This window comes from Martes martes (assembly GCF_963455335.1).
Source record: "Martes martes genome assembly, chromosome: 8".
NCBI classification, from domain to species: Eukaryota; Metazoa; Chordata; class Mammalia; order Carnivora; family Mustelidae; genus Martes; species Martes martes.
This window is the reverse complement of record NC_137895.1, coordinates 116,977,556-117,002,600: the sequence shown is the minus strand read 5'-3', so window position 1 is coordinate 117,002,600 and position 25,045 is coordinate 116,977,556. Positions and strand designations below refer to the sequence as shown.

General features: G+C 45.6%; 1 protein-coding gene across 3 annotated transcripts in view; it reads left to right on the top strand.

The window, feature by feature from the left end:
• Positions 1 to 2,911: 2,911 nt before the first annotated feature.
• The window catches only part of BEND7 (BEN domain containing 7), an 80,597-nt gene continuing 58,463 nt past the window's right edge, over positions 2,912 to 25,045 (top strand). For 2 of the 3 annotated variants that reach the window (XM_080811953.1, XM_080811952.1), the window contains exon 1: positions 2,929 to 3,403. In XM_080811953.1, coding sequence (XP_080668079.1) covers positions 3,343 to 3,403 — 61 coding nt within the window. In that variant the 5' untranslated portion in view covers positions 2,929 to 3,342. Of the gene's footprint in view, positions 3,404 to 5,705; positions 5,790 to 25,045 lie in introns of all 3 variants that reach the window. The other variant, XM_080811951.1, reaches the window with a different exon arrangement.

Here is a 25,045-nt window from a genome sequence, read left to right as displayed (position 1 = left end):
TAAGAGGAGGAAAAGGGGCGCCTGGATGGCTCAGTGGGTTAAAGCCTCTGCTTTCAGCTCAGGTCATGATCCCGGGGTCCTGGGATCGAGCCCCCCATCGGGCTCTCTGCTCCGCTGGGAGCCTGCTTTCTCCTCTCTCTCCCTGCCTGCCTCTCTTGCCTACTTGTAATCTCTGTCTGTCAAATAAATAAAATATTAAAAAAAAAAAATAAGAGGAGGAAAAGATCAGAACTCTGATGTGAGGACACTGTGAGAAAGCAGCCATCTACAAACCAGGAAGAGAGCTCTCACCAGGAACTGAGCCTGCCAGACCTTCATCTGGGACTTCTAGTCTTCAGAACTGGGAGAAAATAAATTTTGATAGTTTAAGTCACCCCGTCTACTGTATTTTGTTATGGTAGTTCAAGCAACAAACACAGATAAGATTGCTTAAAGCAATCTCTTTTTTATTAAATATCATAATTAATCTTTATCTAAGGCTATGAATACATACTTTTGTTATATAAAGGCACAGTGATTTGCACGATGTGAAAAATAAAAAATAAATATTTGTTGATTTTCTCTATGTGTTATTAGGACAGGTCTGACCCACGGCCTCTGTAGACCAACTCACTCATAGACCACCTTTGTTGAGCCAGGAAAAAGGGTCAAGGAAACTTATTACTATCTAAAAACATTGTTACTTCAAAATATTTCATTTTGGAGTGCCTGGGTGGCTCAGTGGTTTAAGCCTCTGCCTTTGGCTCAGGTCATGATCTCAGGGTCCTGGGATCGAGCCCTGCATCGGGCTCTCTGCTCAGCGGGGAGGCTGCCTCTCCCTCTCTCTCTGCCTGCCTCTCTGCCTACTTGTGATCTCTCTCTGTCAAATAAATAAATAAAATCTTTAAAAAATATTTCATTCTTAATTATATAAAAAGTATTTTCTTCAATACATGGAACCTATATTTCTATTCTAGCTGAAAATGCAAAGGTGTTCATCTCTCCCCTAGGGATTTTCTTCCTGGTGTGACACCTGCAATGATTTCACCAGAGTTTAAGCATAATAAAATCTCATTTTATGCTCCAAGGCAGGAACGATCCTAAATGTTCCTCAACCAGTATAGTATGCAACATTGTGGTTTTGGGAATAACATTTAAGTAAACATCACAAAAAAGAAAGGGTCCCAGCCTAGATAACAAAATGGTATGCTTGTTTCTTCAGAAACATTCAAAACATCATGAGATGTTTACTGCCTGGCTTTGAAGAAAGAAAGGGAGAGGTATGAAGAGAACCAAATAACATAGTGGATTTAATCCCTTTTTATCACTTTAATCTCTTTTGCTACCTTTCAGAGCTCCAAGGGGTCCAAGTTACTCCAAGAAAACTATATAAAATTTTGTGGGTCCTCTACATATTTTCTGGGAAAAGGACCCTGAGGTTTGAACATAATCTCCAAGGAAACAATGACCCAGAAAAGGTTAAGAACCTCTTGTTTAAAGTTTGTTTAAGGGAAGTGAATGGACATTTCTCCTCACACCTGGCCAGGTAGAACACCCAGCCTCCTCACTTGTGGCATACTGCCTTACAAAAAGACCTCAGAAGGTATACCAGGCCCTGCTTCCACTATCTGATTACCTTATTCCTTGGTTCTGTTTCCTGGTATTGTGTATCTTAGCTGCCTTCAACTTCCCCCTTGCTCAGTTGCCCTATTCGTGTACCCCAGTTAAACAGAGGGACTGTCTCCTCCTCTGTGTGTGACCCGTGATGAAATGTATCGTATTTATCAACATACCCTTTTCCCTTATTCCTCGTCACTCTTTTGGGGCCACGTGAGTTTGCCACCGGGCTGAATGCGTTGTCCATCTGTTTACTCTCTTTTGTATTTAGGTCTAGGGACGGTCAGTTTGGTGAGGTACTTTGAAGCATGTCAGATTACTGTACTGTATTGCCATTCCCAGGTGGTGTAAAATTCTCTTCCATTCCCACCCTAAAGAGGTTCTAAGAAGGAAATGGTGTGCTCCTAGCTCCCCAGAGAAGAATGTTATATAAAAGTAATAAAAGCATTGTTGCCGTCAATTATTTTGGTACTATTACACCAGGTGGCAGAGCCCCCTCGCACCTGCCTTGGCCGTTTCTTCTCTAAGTCAGCAAAGCCATTGAGCACCCACTGACGTTGCACCCCTCGTTCCTTCCACCCGCTCCAAGCCCCACATTCCAAGTTGTCTCCTTGAATATAACTCCGGATCTTTCTACAACCCTCTTTGTTGGTGAAGAAGAATTGAAGCTCACTCTTTTCTATACTCTTCTCACCAGTAAATTCCCAATTCTCTTCGTTTCCTTGCAGAGCGCGGAGGGTAAGTTGTGTGTGTGTGTGTAGTGTGTGTGTGTTTCCTAAAACTTGCATGAAGCCCGTGAGTGTGGCCCTGCGACATCCTGGTTCTCAAGGCAAGGGGTGGGCTGGCCAGAGGGTCCCCGACACCCAGCACTACGTATAACAAGCTCGGCCCCGGGAAGCAGTGGCGACAGGCAGGCGAGCTCGGGGCGGAGAGCCGGGCCCCAAGCAGCAGCGCCCCGACCCCCCGACCCCCGCGTCCAGCCGGGCCCTCCGTCCCCGCGGGAAGGCCGGCCGGCCCGGCCGAGGGCGCTGCGCCGCGGCCTCCGGCTGCTCTTCAGGGCGCCGTGCGTCCAGGCCGGTGGGTGGCGGCTGCCCGGGCCCCCGGGGATGGCGGCGGCCGCGCTCCGCCAGCAGGTGGCCCCGGGGTCCCGGCGGCGCCGCCTCCTCCCCGGTGCCCCTCCTCCCGCGGGGGCGGTCAGCGCCCCGACCCGGCTCGCACCCCGCCGCCGCCACCGCCGCCGCCGCCGCCGCCGCCCTCGGCCCGCCCGCCGCGTCCCCGGGGCCGCGCTCGCCGCCGCCGCCGCCGCGTCCGGAGCAGCGCCCAGGCCGGCCCGCGGCCAGCGCGCAGGGCGCCGGCAGCACCCGGCCCGCCGCGCCGCGCCCTCCCCGCCCCCAACTCGCTCCCCAACGGAAAGTTCGGCTCCGGCTGCGTGTGGCACAGAGACCGGGAATGAGAGGGGGTCGGGGGGCGTGCTGAGGGGACCGGGCGGCGGCGGCGAGGCGGGGGCAACTTCTCCTGGGAAAGCGCCTCCTGCCGACCCCGCGAGCCGCAGCCCCCGAGTGGGCTCGAGGTGGTTTTTCCCTTGCCTTTGCCTCCCCCTGCGGATTCAAGACACGGACCTTGGTCCTGGCGCTCCCGCTGCCGGGTGACAAGAGCCAGCGCAGCCACCGCCGCCGCCGCCTCGGCCGCCGCTCCCTCCGCCCGCCGGCCGCCCACCGGCCGCAGCCCCTGCCTCCTGCCAGCACCATGGAGTTCTCCGAAAGGAAAAGGAGCAGGAAATCCCAGAGCTTCAAACTGGTGAGCCGAGGTAAGCGGCGGGCCGCGCCGGGCCGGGCGGGGGGCGTGCGGGCGGCGGAGGGAGGACTTGGCGCCGCGTAAACATCCCCGCGCCCGGCCAGCCGCCCCTCGCCCCGCGCCGCGGCCGGGCGTCCCAGCCGGGGGTCCGGGCTTCCGGGACCCCCGAATCTCCTCCCGCGGGGGCCGCGGCCGCACACGCCGCGCGGCGGGGAAAGTTGTGCGGGGGGAGGCAGGATGTTATTCAGCGTAAACAAGTCGGAGGGCACATCAGGAAATTAGCAAACAATGACACTTGGGGAGCCGAGAGCCTTCTTTGGTATTCCACTCCTGTGGCTAGGTTGGGGGGTGGGGGAGAACTGCCTCTCCGTCAGGCCGTGCACACACGGATCCCGACCAATGGTTGTGGGTTTGCTTTTTTCCCCCAAACAGAAGCAAAAAAAAAAAAAAAGGTGGTGGTTCTTTTAAGAACCAGAAAGAAGCTCATTAGGTGTACGAGCCCAAATGAGAATTGTTGACCTCCGGCATCTTTTCTAGAGACGTTATTTGGGTTGGAAAGGTGTTTGGGAAGAGATCACATATCGGTCAGAAAAGTATCCCTATTTTAAAAAAAAAAAAAAATCTAGCGGGTTCCTACGATTTAACAGGTGTACATCGCGGTCTTTGGGCTTGGGTCTATTTTATCAGGGGAGGGGAAAGTTGAATCGCCTTGTCTGTGTTCAGCTACTTGTCAGAGGCTTTATTTTCCTGATTGGACTTTGTCAGAGACGATGAGAACTTGAGATAAAAGCAGACATAAAAATATGTCTATTAAAATGCATTGTGTCCCCTTAAATGAGAGACAGGTGACTTTTCTCGTCCTAATGTCACAAGTCCTGATATTGAGTTTAGAATCACCTTGTTTAACTATCTTCTTTGAGTCAACTTGAGGTCAAAACCAAACCACAGAACCTGTCCGCTTTTCTCTGTTGTTTTATCTAGCATTGGCATCAGAGTAGAAAGCAAGGTGATTGTTTCAACAACCTGGGGAAGTCACATGTGAGCTGATGAAAATTAGAGGGTGATTCCAAGTAATAGAGTTTTTCAAGCTAAGCTGAGCTAACTATGATGTAGATTCAATAAAGCCTGCTTTTGGCTAGCCTGAAAATGGTCTGATTACAGACATTTTGAAGATCTGTTCATATCTATTCCCCCTGATTTAGTTTGGATACTGTTTAATGAAAGAGGCCTGAGATAGTTTTACGTATTCAAAATATTTGGCTCTTCCCTCTTTTTCTGTGTGGATTACTCAGTCATTTGTACTTAAAAAAAAAAAAAAATCTCTCTCCATAGGTGACTGGCCTGTTGGTCTATTGCTTCATTCAGGAATGTAGGCTGCTTTCTTATTTATGACCTCAGGAAACTTCCTACTTTATCTGAAAAGTGAGAGTAGTTTTGTAGACCTTGTCCTGTCAGGTCTCAAGCCACAAAAAAAGGAATGGCTGTTAAGAAGGAACCTCTATTTTCTCACCTAGATGATCCTACTTTTTAGATAATAGACCATTGGCAAGCCCAGTAGCCTCGGTAGAGAAGAAGGAAGCTCCTAAAGTACTGTATTGTAAAGTTTGACTGACATAGCAAGTTTTTCTTTTTACTTTTTTTTTCCACTCTTTAAATTATGGATCTGATTCTTCTCTCTGCAGGTGCATTTTTAGCAAATAAACTATTGCATATTAAAGTGCAGTAGCTGAATGCAAAAGATTGTGTGAAAGATGAGAATCTTGCTTTCTTATCTAGATTATACTATATTTGAAATAACAAATCAGTATTTTTCGTGTGTGCTTTCCGGTAAGCAGCTTAAAGGCTGGGATTTTGCTGGGTAAACTGAGAAAACTGAGTGTCGGGTTACCCTAAAGCATGCTCTTGATATACTGTACTCATGGAAATGAGTTGTGGAGATAATTTTGGAATCACCCCCCGGCCTCTGATTGGGCAAGGTTTTTCTTTCCTTTATAAACATAGTTGTCATTTGAAAGCAAAGAGGCCTAGTAATTGGCATCTCTGGGCCAAATTTACTGTGAAAACCATGTGATCAGCAAAGCTGTTTTCTAAAGTCAAAGTAATATTTCAAGTCTCTGTACTTCTTCAGAGTAAGCAAAGTTTTAGGGATTATTAGTGACTATAAATTCGGTGATTAATTGAGTTCTTGGAAATTATGTTTATAATTTAAAGTATAGGTTTTACTCCTTATATATAAGAAGAGTTAGTTTTTATTATTTTTTTCATAACTTGCAGGTCATTAGAATTTTAATATTTTGGTTGTTTTCTCATCCCAGATTATCACCATGAGGTATATAAGATCTCAGAATTCAGCAACGATGTTAATGGGGAGGCCAAAGAGACACAACCCATTTATTTAGGTAGGTTCCTATGTCAATTAATTTCTCAGCAAAACAGTGTGGCCATTTGCAGTTAGGGGGAAGGGGGAAAAAAAAAAAGATTGTGCCAGAACGGGAAATGTCTGCCATTGCTTAATGTATGACATTCTTTTCAAGACCTTTTATTTTACAGATTGCCAATATATCCCTTATTAACATTGCTAAAAGTTGTAATTTCAGACATAAATGTTTATTAGTGTCTACACACAGTGCTAATTATCACTCACTCCCAGAGCCAGATGCTGACTGTGCAGGTTTGTCGCTCTGTGCTCACCCCATTTACATTGCATATTCACTGGCATGCTTCACTGGCAATAGTTTGTGTAATTGGGGTATTACATCTTTGACATCTGGATAACAGAAATTCAATTTCCAGGAAGCTGCTATTTGTTTGGTTTTGCTTCTGCCTTGGGTGGGATGGAGGATTAATATGCTGTCTTATTATAATGTCCCTTCACCTCTGTGGCCTGGTTGCTAATCCTGCCATGACAAAATTAAATTAAATCTACAGTCAGAAAGCTAAAGGAAAATCAAAGTGTGATTGTCCACCTAACCACCTCTTGAGAGTACTAGCTATCATTTTCCTGGACCTGTGTGCATTTCACCCCGATACCTGTGGTCAGGGTGACTAGCCATACTTTTTGCTCTTACCATCCTCATTCCCAGCTCACCTTAGGGACAGTCCGAGCAAAAGTGGTGTCCGGGAGACCATCCGACAAGGGTAGCTGCATGATGAATAAGTAGGTGGTCAGAAGCGTTGCCACTCTCTCTAAGTACAGCTTTTGGTACAAATGCCATACAGGAGAGAACGTGCATGTGCAGTTCGTTATTTGCAGACCGTGAACCCAAAATGCAAACAACTCACGATTTTGCCCACTAAGAGTTGAGTACCCAGAGAGGAGGAGAAGTAGGATTAGAGAGTAAACAGTGGCATGTGGCTTCCACCTTGCCCATCCTGAGCATCCCCACCATCCTTGGTAGTGATGTAAGAGCTGGGTGCTGCATGGCAAGGGAGCCTAAAGTGGGAGACAGTTGGGACAAGAGTGATGAAAAGCAAGAGCCAGCTTTGCCAGCTCTCTGGGGAGTATCGAGGGCTGAAGGATTTAGGATTGGTGCAGATCCCAACAACGTGAAAGCCTCATGGTGGAGTCCTCAGCCACCAGGATCTCTCTTTCTGGCTTTGAGAGAGAGAGACGGTGGGATGCGGAGGACTGAGAAATCAAAACGGATGCTTGAGTGAGGTAAAACAGGAGGGAAGTATCAGCAAACAAACTTAGTGGTCATAAGTGACCACTGAAAGCACGTAGATCTCTGTACTCAAGCAGAGACTGTCACTGAGGCCGGCAGCTGTGCTCAGCACCTGTTTACAGTTAAGAGAACTAAAAACCAAAAAGTGAATAGTCAAGTGAAATGCTACGACCCAGAAGGAGAATATTCTTGGTTGGCACTCTCTTCAGTTCCTTAAACTTAATCAGTTGGAATTTTGTATTTTCAGTTCCCTAAACTTGATTGGTTGGAATTCTGTATCTAAGTACTACTCGATGTAGTCATTGGAAATGAGGAATTTGCCCATTAGTAGAAAATTTACATTTATCATAAAAATGGAACATCGTGTCCTTGGTTGAGTTATTCTCCAACAAAGCAGGCTTTTTCCCCTGTCCTGCTGTGTGTTTGGAAAACAGTAAGGATGCTATACAGTGAGGTAATTCTGGGTATGACAGAGTAGGGGGCTGAAGAACAGGAAGATGCTAGTTCTCAGAATTCAGGAAAATGCAAACTCTTGAAAGGGGCACACGTTGCTACTTTCATTTTTCCCAGCTCGAGTCCAGGAAGATAAGAGAACATCAGCGAAAGACCAGGGTCAGGATAAGCTTTGCAAGTTACTGGTCAAGAAGGCCTCAGCCAGGGGCACCTGGGTGGCTCAGTGGGTTAAGCCTCTGCCTTCGGCTCAGGTCATGATCCCAGGGTCCTGGGATGGAGCCCCACATCCGGCTTTCTGCTCCATGGGGAGCCTGCTTCCTCCTCTCTCTCTGTCTGCCTCTCTGCCTACTACTTGTGATCTCTGTCTGTCAAATAAATAAATAAAATCTTTAAAAAAAAAAAAAAAAAAGAAGTCCTCAGCCATGAAGAGACCAAAGATTGAACAGTGCAGACGTGTGCCTGGCTTACTTCTCAGTCTTGCTCATTCTGGGGGACGTGAGATGTGGTTCCCAAAGAACATTTGTATTTTGTGATTTCCAGTCATTTTTTTAAAAACTAGAGGAATAAGTGGTTACGCTAACATAATTTCTAGAGCAATTGGGAATAGTTACTGAAAACGTAGGAAATTAAGATTTTGGTTGTCTATGATGTTCTAAAACAGGCATTTTTAGTTTATAGGTTCTCATTTCAAAACATAGATTTAAAGCATGCTTGTTTTATAAATTGCTTGAGTCTATCCATGATGTTACTTGCTAGGGTGTAGAATTCAGTGTGAGGTTTATGACATCCAAGGGAATTTGTTAGCCAAACGCCAGAAGAACTGTAATACAATTCTAGTCCTAAAACATGGCCCCTAGGATGTTGTATAGGATTTTCTGTGTTCAGACGTATGTTGTATTTTTAATACTATTTGCACCTATAAGATTAAAGTTCACATCTCAGGAAAAAAGAGTGAGTGCTCCAGGTTTTGGCAGCGTTCCCACATGAATTTTATTTCTCTGGAATATTTTTAGGCTGTTGACTAATGCAGCACATCCAACATGGTAGGATAGCTCAGTAGTGTGAATGGCTTGGCTGAGTGCTTTCGGAGTTACTCACACATTTTTAGTGTGATAATAGGGCCAGAGGAGGTTACTTTGCCCTGTGGACATTGACATTGTCAGGCTGGCTGTGATGGGTGACCATAAAAATTTGAGTCCTGTTTGGAGAAAAACAACTATTTGTTTTAATCAACTCAACAGATTTTTTTTTTTTTTTTTTTTTTGAGAAAAGACTATGCGTTCAGTGCTTTTCTGGGATGAGAGTGGGATTGAGGGTAACCAAAGAAATGGAAAGGACAGAGACCTTGTTCTCAAAGATGAAATCCAGTTGAGGAGATGGGGCACATTCAGAACACAATTAAGGAGCAATGTTCAGTGACTGTAACAGCTCCCGTCGCTGGGCACTTTCTGTGCACATGGTGTTGACCTGAGTCCCTCACATGAATTATGTTCATTTACCTCTCGCGGCAAACCTGTAAGTCATCATCCTCCCCATTTTGTACATGAGACTTAGATGTTTAGTGGCCTGCCAGAGGCCGCTCAAGTAGCAAGTGCCACAGCTGGGAGCCCAGTGCATCCGCCCATGCTGGAGACACCCCCCTGCACGCCTCTCGGTGTGAACAGTAATTAACCAACAAATATGGACCATCAGGGCAGTGAGCCACAGCAGCATGGGAAGGGAAGGATCAAATGGAGGGTCAAGTGGGGAGTCTCCCTCAAACTTGGAGACAATTTGCATAGGCAGAGGGGAGCTGGAGAAAGTTCCAGGTGCAAAGGGTGCTGTAAGCTACAGCAGAGAAGTGTCATTAGGATCGGACATTAAGTGAGCGTCGTCCATTTAAGAACTGCTTTCACCTCTGTCATCCTGTGGTTTTTACTTCCTGTAAGGTCGCTGGGGCAGGCGTTCTTATTCCCATTACTTAGAGGACAGACCTGAGGCTCAGAGTAAAGCAACTTGCTCAGAAATAGCGGAACCTGGAGCGGACCCAAGGCTCCTGTCCAGAGACCTTTCCCCTCTACCATGCTGGGCCAGACAATTCAAGGATCATCAGGAGACCTTACCGGGGAGAACAAGGCACTTTTGAAAAATATTTTAGTGAGACAGCGAGTTTATTACTCATAACAATAATACAAACTTTTGGTAAAATCTCTTTTGAGATGTTGGGCTTTGTTTTAGGTTTACTGTCATAAGATATAAATTTGGAACATGTCTGTTTCTCAGGTGTTCGGTCTCATTCATTTATTCATTTGACAAATATTTCTTGAGCTCCAATTACATGCCAGGCCCTGGCCCTGTCCTCGTTCCTTTCAATACTCGGTTCGGTTACACAGCTTTCAGAAGACAAAGAAAGCACATGTTGTAGCCATGCCAGTTGAGCAGGGTCGAGATGTCGGAATTTTGAAATCTTTTTCCATGGCTTTGCTGATGACAGCCACCCCCACCAGGGTCCCAGAGTCTCCTCAAAGATGACACACCCAAATAATCCCTACCCACTTTTCCAGGCTAGGGTGCCAGCCTCTCATGACAATGTAAGTCTCCTTCCCGGAGGCATGGACAGGTGCGTGTGTTAAATGGGGTTGCTCTTCACCTAGAGTCCAGCAGCCTGGGTCCCGCCTGCTGTTTCTTCCCCAGAGGGAAAGGGCCCTGATGTGTTACCTCACCTGTGGCTGGAGTTCCATGAGTGAGAAACAACCTCAAATACCATGAAGGTCTGTCCAAGTGGGCCTGAGCATTTCCTGGGGTTGGAAACACAGCCAGTAATCGTAGGGGTAATTTTGGAAGAGCTGGCCGTGTGCCAGGCACCATCGTAAGAACTTCACGTGTTATCCCAGGTGACACATCCCACCCCTACCTCTCCACCTCTGCGGGCGTCTGCACGGCCTTTAGGGCACCCCCGTCACCATGGAAAAACCTCTGATCAGAATGGTTTCTAAGGTTTCCTACAGCACTAACAGTAGACCTGCTCATCGTCTAGGTCCACAAATGGCTTCCCGAACAATTGCAAGCAAAGTCAAGGTTGAGAAAGCCTCTTGAGACTCTTGAACACTGATGGCTTCCTTGAGTAGAAGCGCGCGTGTAAATGTGCTTCTGTTACCTATAGACGCAGACGCTCTTAGATATTACTCATGGCCTCAAGTCTGGGTGGAGTTTGCAGTTAGGCCTGCCGCATACTGGGGTTAATCATCTAGCTAACATCACAACTGGGCGTGAGGCAGGTGTTAGACTGGCTATACAGACAGGAAGCGGAGCTCGGAGGTGAAAGTGATTTGCGCCAGGGCACACAGAAATTAGTAGTTGAGCATGCTTTAGACTCCGGTGTCTTGACGCCCATTCCTGCCCTCTTTCACCATGGCAGGTCTGCCAGCGGTCCTGCCTGCCCTTCTGCACGCATGGGCTGAGTTGAGTGTATAATGTCTCATCCTCTCCCCGGCAGAGCGGGGCCCCAGATGTGAGAGGGGGCACGGGCTCTCGGTGGAAGGGAGGGGTGGGCGGAAGCTTCCACTGGGCAGAGCCTCAGACCCACTTGGGAAGAAAGGAAGCCCAGTTGGTCGAACATTTGCTGTACGCAGGGCACTTCCCGTACTGGAGAAGTATTGTTATTTCCATTTTTAAATGAAAAATAGGCGTCTTTGGAAATGTCAGTTTGCCCAAGGTTAGAGAGCTCACAGGTGAGAGCCTGACTGTGGACATGGCTCCCACGTTGTTGCTGCTCTGCTCTGCCAGGCAGCCTCTGAGAAAGCCAGGCCCCCTTTCCTCCTCCCTTTGCCGTTCGTAGTCTGCTTCTAGCTCACCTTTCTAGCCTTATCTCCCTCTTCCTCCTGCCAAAAACACGGGCTCATGTCAGCCTAGTCTCTTAGCATTCCTTCCTGGAGCACCTTGCCCTGCCCATGTGTGCACCTCTCTCCAGCCTGCTCTCTCCAGGCACTCCCATGTCTTAGCCTGTTTCCAGACTCCATCTATTACAATCCTATCTCCTATTGGTTTTTAAAGCCCAATTCAAACATTACCTAAGCCTGGAGGCCTTCTCAGTTTGTCTTGCACAGTAGGGAGAAGTCAGGTTTGAAGTCAGAAAACCTTGGTTTGGATCTCAGGTTAACAGTTAATAACACCTTGCACAAAACTCTTGAGGGTTTTTCTTTGTCTTCCGTAATAGAATAATAATGTGGGTCCTGACCTCCCCAGCAGGTTCTCCTCCAGCATGTAGGAAACCCCAATGACAAAACACTTTTTCAAAGTAGGAAATGCTGTATTCTTATTTTTATTATCCCCTTGTCCGTTCTCTTTCTGAAATAGAATTTAAATGTTCTTCTGAACATCTTAGCACTAAATAATAACATCACTCTTTTATGGCGCTTCCCATATACTGCCTAATACCTACTAATTTTGTACACGGCTTTATTGCACTGCAAGTTATCCTGCAGACATTTCCATCATCCCCAAACCTGAACAATTACTGCATTGAACTGTGGTTGTTTATTTGCACCATCTCTCCTCCTGTAAATTGTAAGATCACAGAGCGAGTGTGACCTGGATTCTTTTCCATATCCTTTGAAGCACCCAGCACAGTGTTGTGTTCATAATAGGTACCCAGATGATAGGTACTCAAATATCTAAGTGCGTGAGTAGCTTGGACACTGTCGTATAGACCATTGAAGAGTTGCTTTATTTTTTTTTTAAGGATTTTATTTATTTATTTTGAGAGAGAGAAGGAACACTAGCGGGGGGAGGGGCAGATGGAGAGGGAGAAGCAGACTCCCCTCTGAGCAGGGAGCCCGATGTGGGGCTTGATCCCAGGACCCTGAGATCATGACCTGAGCTGAACGCAGAGGCTTAACCCACTGAGCTGCCCTGAAGAGCTGCTTTAAAATACACCACTCTGGGGGCACCTGGGTGGCTCAGTGGGTTAAAGCCTTTGCCTTCGGCTCAGGTTATGATCCCAGGGTCCTGGGATCGAGCCCTTCATCGGGCTCTCTGCTCAGTGGGGAGCCTGCTTCCCCCCGCCCTCTCTCTGCCTGCCTCTCTGCCTACTTGTGATCTTTGTCAAATAAATAAATAAAATCTTAAAAAAAAAATACACCACTCTGGAGCACCTGGGTGGCTCAGTGGTTTAAGCCTCTGCCTTTGGCTTGGGTAATGATCTCAGGGTCCTGGGATGGAGCCCTGCATTGGACACTCTGCTCAGCGGGGGGCCTGCTTTCCCCTTCCCCTTCCCCTCTGCCTGACTCTCTGCCTACTTGTGATCTCAGTCTGTCTCTGTCAAATAAATAAAATCTTTTAAAAAAAATAAAATAAAATATACCACTCTGTTGAGATTTGGGGGACATTTAGTGAGCCAGACTAAAATATGCCACATTTAACTGGAAGAATCTTTTATAATATATTCAACTAGTGCAGAAATTTGGGATTTCTGATGTTGATTTGTGAGATACAACTTGAAACCTTTTTTCCCCCTTCAAACCTAGAAATACCAAAAAGGAGAGGACCTTGCATATGAAAGCCAGCGACATGTTGAAAATCAAAACAAAAATAGTCTGAGCTCTGCTGGCTCCCTATGTGCTGTGACATTGGTGCACCCTCTTCAGGGTGCTTAAGAGAGGACTGACCTGTTTATCAACTGATTTTTGGCATCGTCTGGGTCTCAGTTTCCAAAGGAAGCAAGTTTTCCTACCTAAATTTCAGAAAAACCAAAAGCCAAGCCTTCAGCAACAGACCTTGGTGCATGTGACACGGTGAGGGAGCACACGTGCTGTGCCCCCTCCCCAACACCCTTCCGTGTCCCCAGGAAAAGTTGCTTCTTTCTGTTTCTCCAGACGTGGTATGGCTCAGGAGCCACCCTCGGGGTAACATGTATGACAGGTTGTGATCATTTGCTGTTTTTCCTCTGACTGTGACCAAATCATTAAAAAATAAATAAATAAAATAAAAAATTAAAAAAAAAAACAACAACCCTCCAAGAAGGACAGGCTCTAAGGAGATGTATTAACAATTTAGCCTCTCTGGTTCCCATGGGAATATGGATTTTTACTTTTGGAAGAAAATAACATGGCCATCTATAAGATAAAATAAAGATTTTGGAACAGTGTGTTTTGCATCTCCAAGTTAAAAATAGATCTAGGACATTTACAAAGCAACTCTGTTATTCTCATAAGTCACAGATTCCTGGAGCGGATGCTACCTGGAATCGATGTGCCCAAGTGTGTGCACGCAGTAGTGGGGGTGGTAGATCCTGCAAGGGGCAGGTGCCCAACCCTGCAGGGATTTGTCCAGGTGCTGGGCCACTTGGGTTGCTCCTTGCCTGAACTTCTTCATTGTCTGTGGCTTTCAGGTTAGGATTAAGACTCCTCAGCCAGACAGATAAGACTCTGAGTGAACTGCCACCTGTTCCTTTGGAGCTCATTGCTGACATTGTCCTTCGCAGGCGTCAACCATACCAGATCTCTTTCATTCCTGCAGCAGGAATCCTTCCTCGCCTTTGAGGCCAGGCACTTTCTCACCCTAGTGGCTGCACGGAAGCCACAGAAATTCCTTTGCTTGGAATTTCACACTTGCATCATTCTCCCTCTGCTTTGCTTGACTTTCTCTTTTCCCTAAAGACTCCAGGTTGATGAAACTTCCTCCAGGAAGTCTTCTCTGATTCCCCTCACCTCTCCCTCCGCAGCCTCCAGGGCATGGTGCCATCACAGCCAAGGCGTTGCTGGTTTACTTCTCTCTCCCTGCCAGGCTGTAAAATCCCTGAGAATCATCTCTGTGTCCCCACTGCCCAGCACCATGCTGGTCACGTGATAATCACATGATGTCCACTTTTAAATTCAAAATTAAGTGGTGGATTCAGCTACTTTGAAACTTTATTATTCAACTCTTACCTCTAAGTTCCATCCTGGCTTCAGAGGGTGAAAATTTACACTCCCTTTTTAGTAGCTAACTGTACCTCACATATCAGGAGTAAAATTTGTCAACACTCATCACAGAAGCTTTAGTTTTCATTTCCTATTTTTTTTCTTTTTGATTAGTTAACGGCAGGGCCCCCTCTTAAAGTTGAACCCCGAGAGAGGATGCATCCTTTTGCCTGTGTGTGTGTACCAGCCCCGGCCCCCGGGGCCCTGCAGGTACAACATGTTGTGTGGGCCTCCCTGGATGCCGCAGTCCAGTGGGCCTGGCGTCTGGCCTGCTGGGCTCTACCCACCCCTGCCGCCCTCTGTGTCTAAGGCTTCATTTCTCCCATCTCAGCTTGAATTCCTGCAGGCCAAGACTCTGTTGACTGTGTTCCTAGTACACGATACTTGACACAGAGTCGAGTCTCGATAATTCTTTTTGAATAAACAAGTAAGTACCATGTTTAAAACATGTTAAAAATGCAATTTGCTGCCAATTATCTGCTAATCAAGTGGGACAGTCTGTTGTGGTGAGACGATTTTCTTGTGCAGGACTGTCCTGTGTGTTACAAGAGGACTGAATGTTGGCAGCATCAGTGTACATAAATGTCAGGAGCACACCCCCCCCACCCGCAGTCATTGTGACGACCGGAAATGCCCCCTACACATGTCAGCTGGCATGTGGTCCTCTGCAGGACAAGGCTGTGGGGTCATTTGGCTTTGAGCAGAGAAATGCTATTACACTGCTCTAGACTACACACCCTTCGTCACCAGCTGTCTCCCAGATGCCCATGTGAAGGGGGCAGAGATGAGCAGCCAAGGTGGACCCACTCAGCCACATCACCATACCCAGAGCGAGATCAAAGGGCACATTCCATTCATGGTCAGATTACTGAGCCTCCTTTCTATAAAAAGTACACCTTGTTACGTGCATATTCGATCATATATTTTAAAATCATTAAGAAGTTTAGACAGATTGCCTTTGAGTGTTTCAGACAATCAGTATCCTTGTAAATAAGAATCCATAAAATTGTTTTCTTAGTATTGCTTTTTTTCCCCAAACATGTCCAAATATACTGTATCATTTGAATTGCAAGGGTTTTACAATGTTTTTTTACTTAGAAATCAAATTTTATATCTGAAAGGTTAATGGAGAAAACTAATTATGCTATCTGATAACCAAATGTGTGATGAGACATTTGTCTCTGTAATTAACAGCAAGGAACTTTTATAGTTTCATAAAATCGAATGCTACATAGAGGATTCTGTGAGCATTTGTTTGGATGAGGTGTCCAAAGCAGAGATGTTTATGGATGATATAAAGTTGAACTGAAATGTAATGCAGGTGTCTCTGCCTCTCACGGCATTTCTCATTGTTGAAATGGAAGCCAGAAGATTAATAACTTTACTTTGTCATGATAAAATAAGTAATGTGTTCTTGGAACAGTGGTACGGTACATAAGTTACTCAGTAATTCCAAGAATTTATTCTGTTCCAGGAATAATATCCTTAACAATTTATTTTTACAGAAAAAGTTGATGCAACATAATAGCCTTATGAAGTTGCTTGTATGGCTAATGGAATTATATCTCAAATGTGACTTTACACCTCCATATAAAATGTAAAGAACCCCACAAAAATGCAAGGTTAAGGTACAAGCTAAAAGTAAAAAGTCAGGAGATGCAAAAGTTAAGGTTCTTCTGTTAACATTAACTCACGCTCACTGCACATATATAATTTTTTCAATTACTAGCAAGACTTTAATGGGTACCATAATAAGCATTGTGTGAAATACAGTTGAAAAGGAGTTGCTGCCGGAATGTTAGCCTTAGCTTTCTCTGTACATTCGCTGTTCTGCTGTCTAGCTCTGCTCTGGAAGACAGAGCCTGCTGCCTTGAGCACCACGGACACAGGCGGCTCAGATCTGACTTGCCTTCCTCTGGTCTGTTTTGGTCAGTCTGGGCAAGCAACTTAGTCTTATCCTTCGTTAAATGGGGCGAGTGAGTCCCTGTCTGTCACCTCTGATGAACTAGGAACGCAATGAGGATGAGCTGTGTTCCTTTGGGAAAGCTTTCATAAGAAGACATGATTGACTTTAGACACCAAGTGGCCTCTGCTTCCAACCCTACACACCCTGTGGACATGAGAATCTAAGAAAGCACAGATGGTCTACATCTTGACCTGTCAGTAGTATTTTCTTTGTCACTATCCTCAACTGCAGCTTCTCCACATATCTGATGCTAGAATTTACTTATTCTTGTGTTCGTTTTGTGGTTATTTGTTGAGTAGCCATTAGTGCCAAACTAAAAGATTTTGAAGCTCACTGGGTTGCGACAGGGAGTTGAAGGATTCTATGGGAACATGGAATAGGGGAGGAGGGGACTCACCAGGGTTGGGGGATTAGGGGATACAGCCTTGAGAAGATGACATTCCAGCAGAGACCTGAGGGGTAAGTATGGGGCGGGGCTAGAGCTGAGGCTGTGCTTCTGACCACTGAGAGACTTCTAAAGGAAAGCAGGGGTGCCTGCGTGGCTCAGTGGGTTAAGCCTCTACCTTCGGCTCAGGTCATGATCTCGGGGTCCTGGGGTCAAGCCCCACATCGGGCTCTCCGCTCAGCGGGGAGCCTGCTTCCCCCTCTCTCTCTGCCTGCCTCTCTGCCTACTTGTGATCTCTGTCTGCAAATAAATGGATAAAATCTTAAAAAAAATAATAATAAAGGAAAGCAGAGGGCCTCCAGCTGTCCATTATGACTACTAATTGGATTGGTATTTAATTGTTCTGAAGTGAGGCCTGGGCACTGGTATTTTTACAAAGTTGTCTAGGTGATCCTAACGTGCAGCCAGACCTGCCAACCAACCCCCACCCCCGAACCCCCAGTGTAGAATAAAGGGGATGGGGATGGGGGAGGGAACGTGGTAAGAGCTGAGACAGGAGAGAGAGACCAAGAAGGTCAGATGTGGAGCTGGGCTCCATCCTGAGGTGGTTGGCATTCCATTGTTGTGTATCATGTAATGAGTTTTGCGTGTCTGAGAGATCACACTGGCCTCGGGATGGAAGAGGGATTGGAGAGAGGGGTGCGACACTGGAGGCTTTTGGCAGTAGCCCCATCAAGAGATAATGGGGACAGGAGGATGGAGAGAAGCGGAAGGATTCAAAAGTAATTTGGAAGTCACCATAGGCAGGACTCTATGATTAACTGGCTGTGGGAGGGCAGGGAGAGAGAGAAGTCCCAGGTTTCTGGCTTGAATGGCGGGGTGGGTGCTGTTCAGTAAGGCTCACAGAGAGTCAGCATTAAATATGGTTTTGGACATGAATTAAGGCTGCTTTTGAAGTGCACAAGTGGGGCTGTCCAGTGGGCAATTGGATGTGTGGGTCTGGAGCCCCGAAGCGGGATCAGGGCTGGAGTCCTCACATACAGATGGTCCGTGGAGCCAGAGAGAGGATCTGAGGGTCCAGAAAGGGTGTGGGGAATGAGAAGGCTGCCCAGGCAGCATCCTGAAAACCTTTGACATTTAGGGCAGTGCTTTTCACACCAGTGCTGTGACCCGTAAGTGGGTCATGAAATCGATTTAGCAGATTGTCACCCATAGGAGGTAACAACAATAACGGTAATAATAATAACAAAGAGAGAGTAGAATAGAAAATGTCAGAGTGCATTGCACGCAGGAAGGATAAATTCATGAATCTTTTATAGTTACATACGTAGTGTGTGTGTGTGTGTGTGTGCGCGCGCACGTGCGCGCGTGCACATGCATGCATATGAAAGTGTGTGAAATCATGAAAAATGTATTTCTTGCTATGAACCCTGGTCAAAAAAGTTTGGAACCCACCGACCTAAGCCATGGCTGCCTTACCCTTGGAGCTCTGTCGTTAGTGTCACTCAGGAAAGGCTACCACTCTCCAGGTGCTTTGGACCCAGATTCAGCGGAGTTCCCTGAAATCCTTGGGAAAAAAAGGTGCTGTGAATATGATCCATTTCTCGTCACCAGGAACAATGAGACAGGACAACAGTGTGTATATATAACGAGGAATATTTTAAAATTTTAAATGGCCGAAGAAACACAGCGTGGCCTTTACTTAAACAGGTTCACACTTAACTGGTCTATGATGGGGATGTGAAAACTGAGGGCTCAGGGAGAGGAGATTTGCACTCTGAGCATTCTTTTAGAAGTTTTCTGTACAGGAGAGCAGAGGATCAGCACTTCAAATTCTTTCGAAAAGGACTCTTTCCAGACTAAGTTATGAACATTTTACCTCATTGAATAAAGGCGAGATTTAGGCTAGGCCACTACAGGAATACGGAAGCAGCTCCTACGCTAATCTTGTTATATTTAAGCTCTGTCTATTGCCAGCATTCAAAGACTTTTGCTATGTTTCACAGGATCACGAACATAAATAAATTCTGATTGCGCATCCTCTAAGTGTTAATATTTGGCTTTTGTAGAACTCACAGGATTCATGTGAACCGTGCTGCCAATTTAAAAAGAAATATCTGAGCCTTATTCTCCTTAGTTAGAAACAGTACAACTAAGCTGAAATTCATAGATGGTTTGGTGCAATGATTGAATTGTTTCCACCATATGTGTTAACATAACGGGTGGTTAAGGTGCTAACTGGTTCACACAGCACCCAGTGTGTGTCCTCACTGCTTCCTGGATACCACACGGCTGGATTATTTCGCGAATGGCCTCATTCCTGCCAGTCAGCCTGTTCCTTGAGCATTTTAGTAGAGTAGTTCATGGACATTGGAGCCTGACCTACCCAGTTTAAAACTCCAGTCTCAAAGTCTCTGTTATTTCCTGGGTAAAATGTATTCATCAACATTTGAAACTCTTACCTTGTCATCAGGATTAAAAGTAGGCAGAGTTTGCCCGAGGGCCTGGTACATAGTGAGTACTCCATAAATGGTGACTGTAACACTTTTCCCCCTACATACTGCCAAATTACTTAAAAAAAAAAATAAAAAATACATGGGTTGGGGTGCTTGGCCGACTCAGTTGGAAGAGCATGTGACTCTTGATCTCAGGGTCATGAGTTCAAGCCCCACATTAGCTATAAAGATTACTTACACACATACACACACACATACATAAACAAACATAAAAAAAATACAGAATACGTGGCGTGTATGAGCTTCAGGGGAAAGTTATCTTTTGCACCAAGAGTTGCAAAACAGACCGCACCCCAGCATCCTCTTTCCTTGACTTGCTTTTGCTGCTACCTCTAGCCTCCTTTTACTCGCTCCTGTCCAACTTCGTCTTTCCTGGGTGACATTTTAAGATGCTTTTCTGTCCAAAGCTGCCACTATACCTAGCTTCAGAATACCACAGGGAAAAGATCGTGCATAATTCTTCTAGGTCATTTTTTTCTTACAAAAAAATAATACGTATTCATTTCAAAACCATTTTTAAACTTAAAATTGAGAAAGGTGAAAAAAAGGTAGAAAGTAAAAAGGAGAACATCCTGTCCCCATCAGACTCTCCAGTAACAAGCACTGTTAACAGTAGAGTTGTTTTTGTGTGTGTTATAATGAAAGGAAAATGGGACTATGCTATATAACATTTTGTAACTTTTTTGCTTAACTGAGGCTCCATGTATTCTACAAGGATTGAGTGGCTAGTTTGAGGCAGACAGTCAGCCCTGGTTATAAGGTAGTGAATGAAGTCACCGTGATATCAACCATCACGAGTTTAGTTTGTCTTGCATATACCTCCAAATGACTATAAAAAGGGCTATTTCGTTCTTTACAGGATATGTAAACATATATCATAATTTCATTATACCAACATGCCATTATTCACTTCTCTGTTGCTCCATTGACAAATGTTTGGATGGTTCGCAGGGTTTCATGAGTACAATAATGCCATCGTGAATATCCTTGTATATATGTCATGGGTACTTGGTGGGATGTTTCTATAGGATCAATTCCTGGTAGTGGAATTGCTGAATTTCCCTCCAGAAAGGTTCCCTACCAACAGCATATGAAAGCAACTGTAACCCTACACTTTCACCAAAAATGGGTTTTATGAAGCTACAGTCTTTGCCAAATTAATAAATAAAGAATGTCACATTATTTAATTTTCTTTACATTAATAATTATGGAGATTAAGGGATTTAAACTATTTTTTATTTTTTAAGATTTTATTTATTGTCAGAGAGAGAGAGAGCAAGCACATAAGCAGGGGGAGCGGCAGGCAGAGGGAGAAGCAGGCTCCCCACTGAGCAAGGAGCCTGATGCAGGATTTAATCCCAGGACCCTGGGATCATGACCTGAGCTGAAGGCAGACGCTTAACCACTGAGCCACCCAGGTGCCCCTGGCTTAATTATTCTCGAACATTGTTTAAAGTGATGGCTTCTGGGGCGCCTGGGTGGCTCAGTGGGTTAAGCCTCTGCCTTCGGCTCAGGTCATGATCTCAGGGTCCTGAGATCGAGTCCTACATCGGGCTCTCTACTCGGCAGGGAGCCTGCTACCTCCTCTCTCTCTGCCTGCCTCTCTCCCTACTTATGATCTCTCTGTCTCTGTCAAATAAATAAATAAATAAAAATCTTTAAAGTGATGGCTTCTGATAACAATGGCTGGAATTACACATCCAAAGAGCATTCAGTTGGGCAGCCGTGTTGTAGTTATTATAAAATAAAAGTTCATTTTCTATGATACAAGAGCATTTGAGGGAGCGATTCCACTCTTGGAATTGGTTGGGGAGTTCCAGCTACTTTTTATGTATCACTGTGAGTCTCATGGAAAAACCTTGTTGACTTTCTGTCATTGCAGGATAAAGTAAAAGCTTCAGTGTCTTTCTGTTGTTCACTTTACCCACTCAGTGCCTCAACTCCAGCTGAGTTAGCTTGTTTACCATTACCCATTCAGTTTTTCTCTGTGTTCAGTCTTTGCTCCATACCGTTCCCTCCCTTTTCTTCCCAGAAGTGCCCATGGAAATGCTAGCCATCTTTACTGACCCGCTCACATCAGGCATCTTCATGACACTGGCCGTTGCGCTCCCAGCTTAAAACGGCCTCTCAATTCCTTGTAATTCATGCAATGTCCAAGACATTTCTCATGTAATCTCTTGGTTTTGTCTGTTCAGTCATGGACGCTAGAGATGTTCTCTTAGAAAGTCGCTGGGGGCATTCAAAAGCCTGACTTAAAAAGCCGAGCCCTCATATCAAAGAGATCATATGATAGTTGTCTTTCTCCGATTGACTTATTTCGCTAAGCATAATACCCCCTAGTTCCATCCACGTCATCGCAAATGGCAAGATTTCATTTCTTTTGATGGCTGCATAGTATTCCATTGTGTATATGGGGGGGTTGGAGGGAGGTAGGAAAAGAAAAAATGAAAAGATGGGATTGGGAGGGAGACAAACCATAAAAGACTCAATCTCAAAAAACAGACTGAGGGTTGCTGGGGGGAGGGGGGACGGGAGAGGGTGGTGGGGATATGGACATTGGAGAGGGTATGTGCTATGATGAGTGCTGTGAAATGTGTAAACCTGGCGATTCACAGACCTGTACCCCTGGGGATAAAAATACATTATATGTTTATTAAAATAAATAAATTGGGGCGCCTGGGTGGCTCAGTGGGTTAAAGCCTCTGCCTTCAGCTCAGGTCATGATCCCAGGGTCCTGGGATTGAGCCCCGCATCGGGCTCCCTGCTTGGCGGGGAGCCTGCTTCCCCCTCTCCCTCTCTGCCTGCCTCTCTGCCTACTTGTGATCTCTGTCTGTCAAATAAATAAATAAAAACTTAAAAAAAAAAGTCTGTTTAAGAAAAATAAATAAATAAATAAATAATAAAATTGATTAATTAATTTAAAAAAAAAAAGCCGAGCCCTTTGCCTTCTGTAACAGCCCAGCCTCTCCTCCTGCTGACCAGTCCATTTTAAACTGCAGACTTGTAACTGGCAAGTTAACAGGAACCTGCACTTGATGGGTGGAGAGCAGAGTATAATACCAGCATTTATTTTTTAAGATAAAATATGAAGACTCAAAGAAAATTATTCCCTAGTCCCTTTTTAGAACTTTGCCCCCAAACTTCTTCTATGTGTTTATTCTCTTTGTATGTATTCTTTGAGGGACACATTTGAGAAGCGGTATGACAGCCCGTTTTCTATATTTCATTTATTTATTGAAGAGTAGTTGACGTACAACGTATGGTAGCTTCAGGTGTATGGCAGACAGACAATTCTGTACATTACACGGTGCTCCCCGGGGTCACCACACAACATGATTACAATATTATTGACTAGATTCCTGATGTTATACTTTTCATCCCCTTGTCTTACTGTACAACTGGACTTTTCTACCTCTTAATCCCCTTTATCTGTTTTGCTCATCCTCCTACTCCTCTCCTCTCTGGTGACCCCCAGTTCTCTGTGTCTTAAGAGTATGTTTCAGTTTTGTTTGGATGTTTTTGCTTTTTAGATTCCACAGATAAGTGAAATCCTATGGTATCTATCTGTCTCTGTCTGATTTATTTCACTTCACATGACACCCTCTGGGTCCATCCATGTTGTTGCCAATGGCAAGATCTCGTTCTTTTTTTTACAGCTCAGTACTAATGCTGATGGCCCATTTTTAATCGCTAGGCCTTGCTTCATTTCCTGGTCTGTCTTTGCTCTTTGGGCCCTAAACAGTCATCTCAAGCTCTTTTTGCTTTGAAGGCCTATTTTCCAGCTTGGATCCATGGCATCCTCTCCTGGTACCTGTCCTGGCTTCCCATGCCCGGCCTTCAATAAAAAGAGCTCCAGCCTCCCACCCTGGCTTCAGGTGGCTTATCCTGGGGGAGCCTGCCATTCATTAGAAGATGGGCATCGTGTTTTTAAAATTGTCTGTACATTCAAGTGTCTGCCCTGCCGGACTGCACACCCTCACAGGGAGCCACTGGAGCTTATATCTCTTTTCTTTTCCTTTTTTTAGTCCCACAGTATCTCATATTTAGTAGTAGTACAGTAAATATTTATTGAATGGATGAATGAACCTGATATTCCCTAAATAGATTTGAAAGGAACTTAGTTGCCCTTTAAATGAAAATGCCATGTATATGCTGAGCTGCTTAATTATTTGCACTTCTACCTTTCAGTTTAACTGGGTCCCCGCACATGTGCCAAGGCACACACGGCTGAGATACTCCTTACCATAGTGTTTGATTCAACCAAGCAAATGATTCTGGAGATACTCTTTGCCTCCTTCCGTCTCAGTGGCATTTAGACTCCGTGGTGTGGTGCCCACAGAGTTCCTGAATGCGCCCCAGGGACTGATGCAGGAATGTGCATTCTGGCATGTTCTCTTCAGCAGGCTTTACTCTGCTTTATTTATTGGGGTCCCGCTTGAGATTGCATTAGAGGAAAGGGCTCACTTGGAAACGATTGCTCTGTAAACTCATGCTTTTCAGACCATTTTTGCTGAGGTAGAATCCCAGTCTTGCCTGTGCTTTGTCAACATGGCTCTCAGCCCTGAGGGTGGCCAGGTGGGACCTTGATAGCCTGTGTGTGTGAGGCTTGGAACAAAGGTGTCGACCTCAGGCCTCCCCACAGCACAGTGTCTGCTTCCTATCCCTCTGCTCTGAGACTGTTTGTTGAGATTTGTGCTCAAGAAAGCTGTAGCGTTGGCCAGAAGCACCCTGTCCCCTTCTCCTGCTCTCTCTCCCTGCTGTCATTTGAGTGGCTGTGGGTGAGTCTCTTCTATAGTGGGGCTCCGTGCTTGAGAAGACATAGTTGGACTGTTTAGTATAAATCCGGTTCTCTTAGTGCTTCTCACTGATGTACTCAACTTCTTTATCTTTTAACACTTCGTTACCTGAAAATACAAGGAGTTTTAAAGCATCCTTTCTTTCTTTCTTTTTTCTTTTTTTTTTTAAGTATATTCAGTATTGTGCAACCACCACCTCTATCCATTTCCTGAACTTCTTCATCATCCCGAACACAAAATCATTCTTGTTCCTCCTTCTGCACATGTTCTCTGCTGCGTCTCTGCTGTGCGGTTGGTGTTTATGGGCTGGAAGGATCAGCTCTTGAAGACCAGATGTGCCCAGCCTCCTGCCTAGAAGCTCTAGTGGGATCCATTTCTTCTTTGGTGATAAAGAACAACGTTCTACCCATAACAGCTCATAGTATAGTCGAAGATGAGTCACTGGAAAAACATTTATTTCTCAGTGAAACACCCAACTCCTGTAACCTGTCCTTGTCCCTTTCACCTTTCCTGTTGACTTTTCATGACATGCTAAAGACTCTCAATGACCTCTTTAAAATAGTACAAAACTGGACGTGACAGTATAATGAAGGTCGACCAGTGCCAAATATGGTGGAATGGTCCCTCGTTTCCTTAGGATTCTGTCAGTCCTCCTGTTGAGGCGCGTTGCCAAGGGTGGCGCTCCCGTGGTGGACTTGTTGTTGGGGGCAGGAGGAGGGAGGGCTTGCAGATGACTCACTTCTGACCATGGTGACTGTTGCTTGCCCAGGGGTCAGAAGCCCAGTAGGAATGAGGTGACCCACTTTGCCAGCTTGGAAACAGATGAGCTTGTGGCTCTTCTCCTATGGACATGGGGGTTTCGCGCTCTCTGCACGCTAGATTGATAGGAAATCTGGCGTCTCTGTATAAGGTGCCCTTCCACCCCCTGAGTTGTTA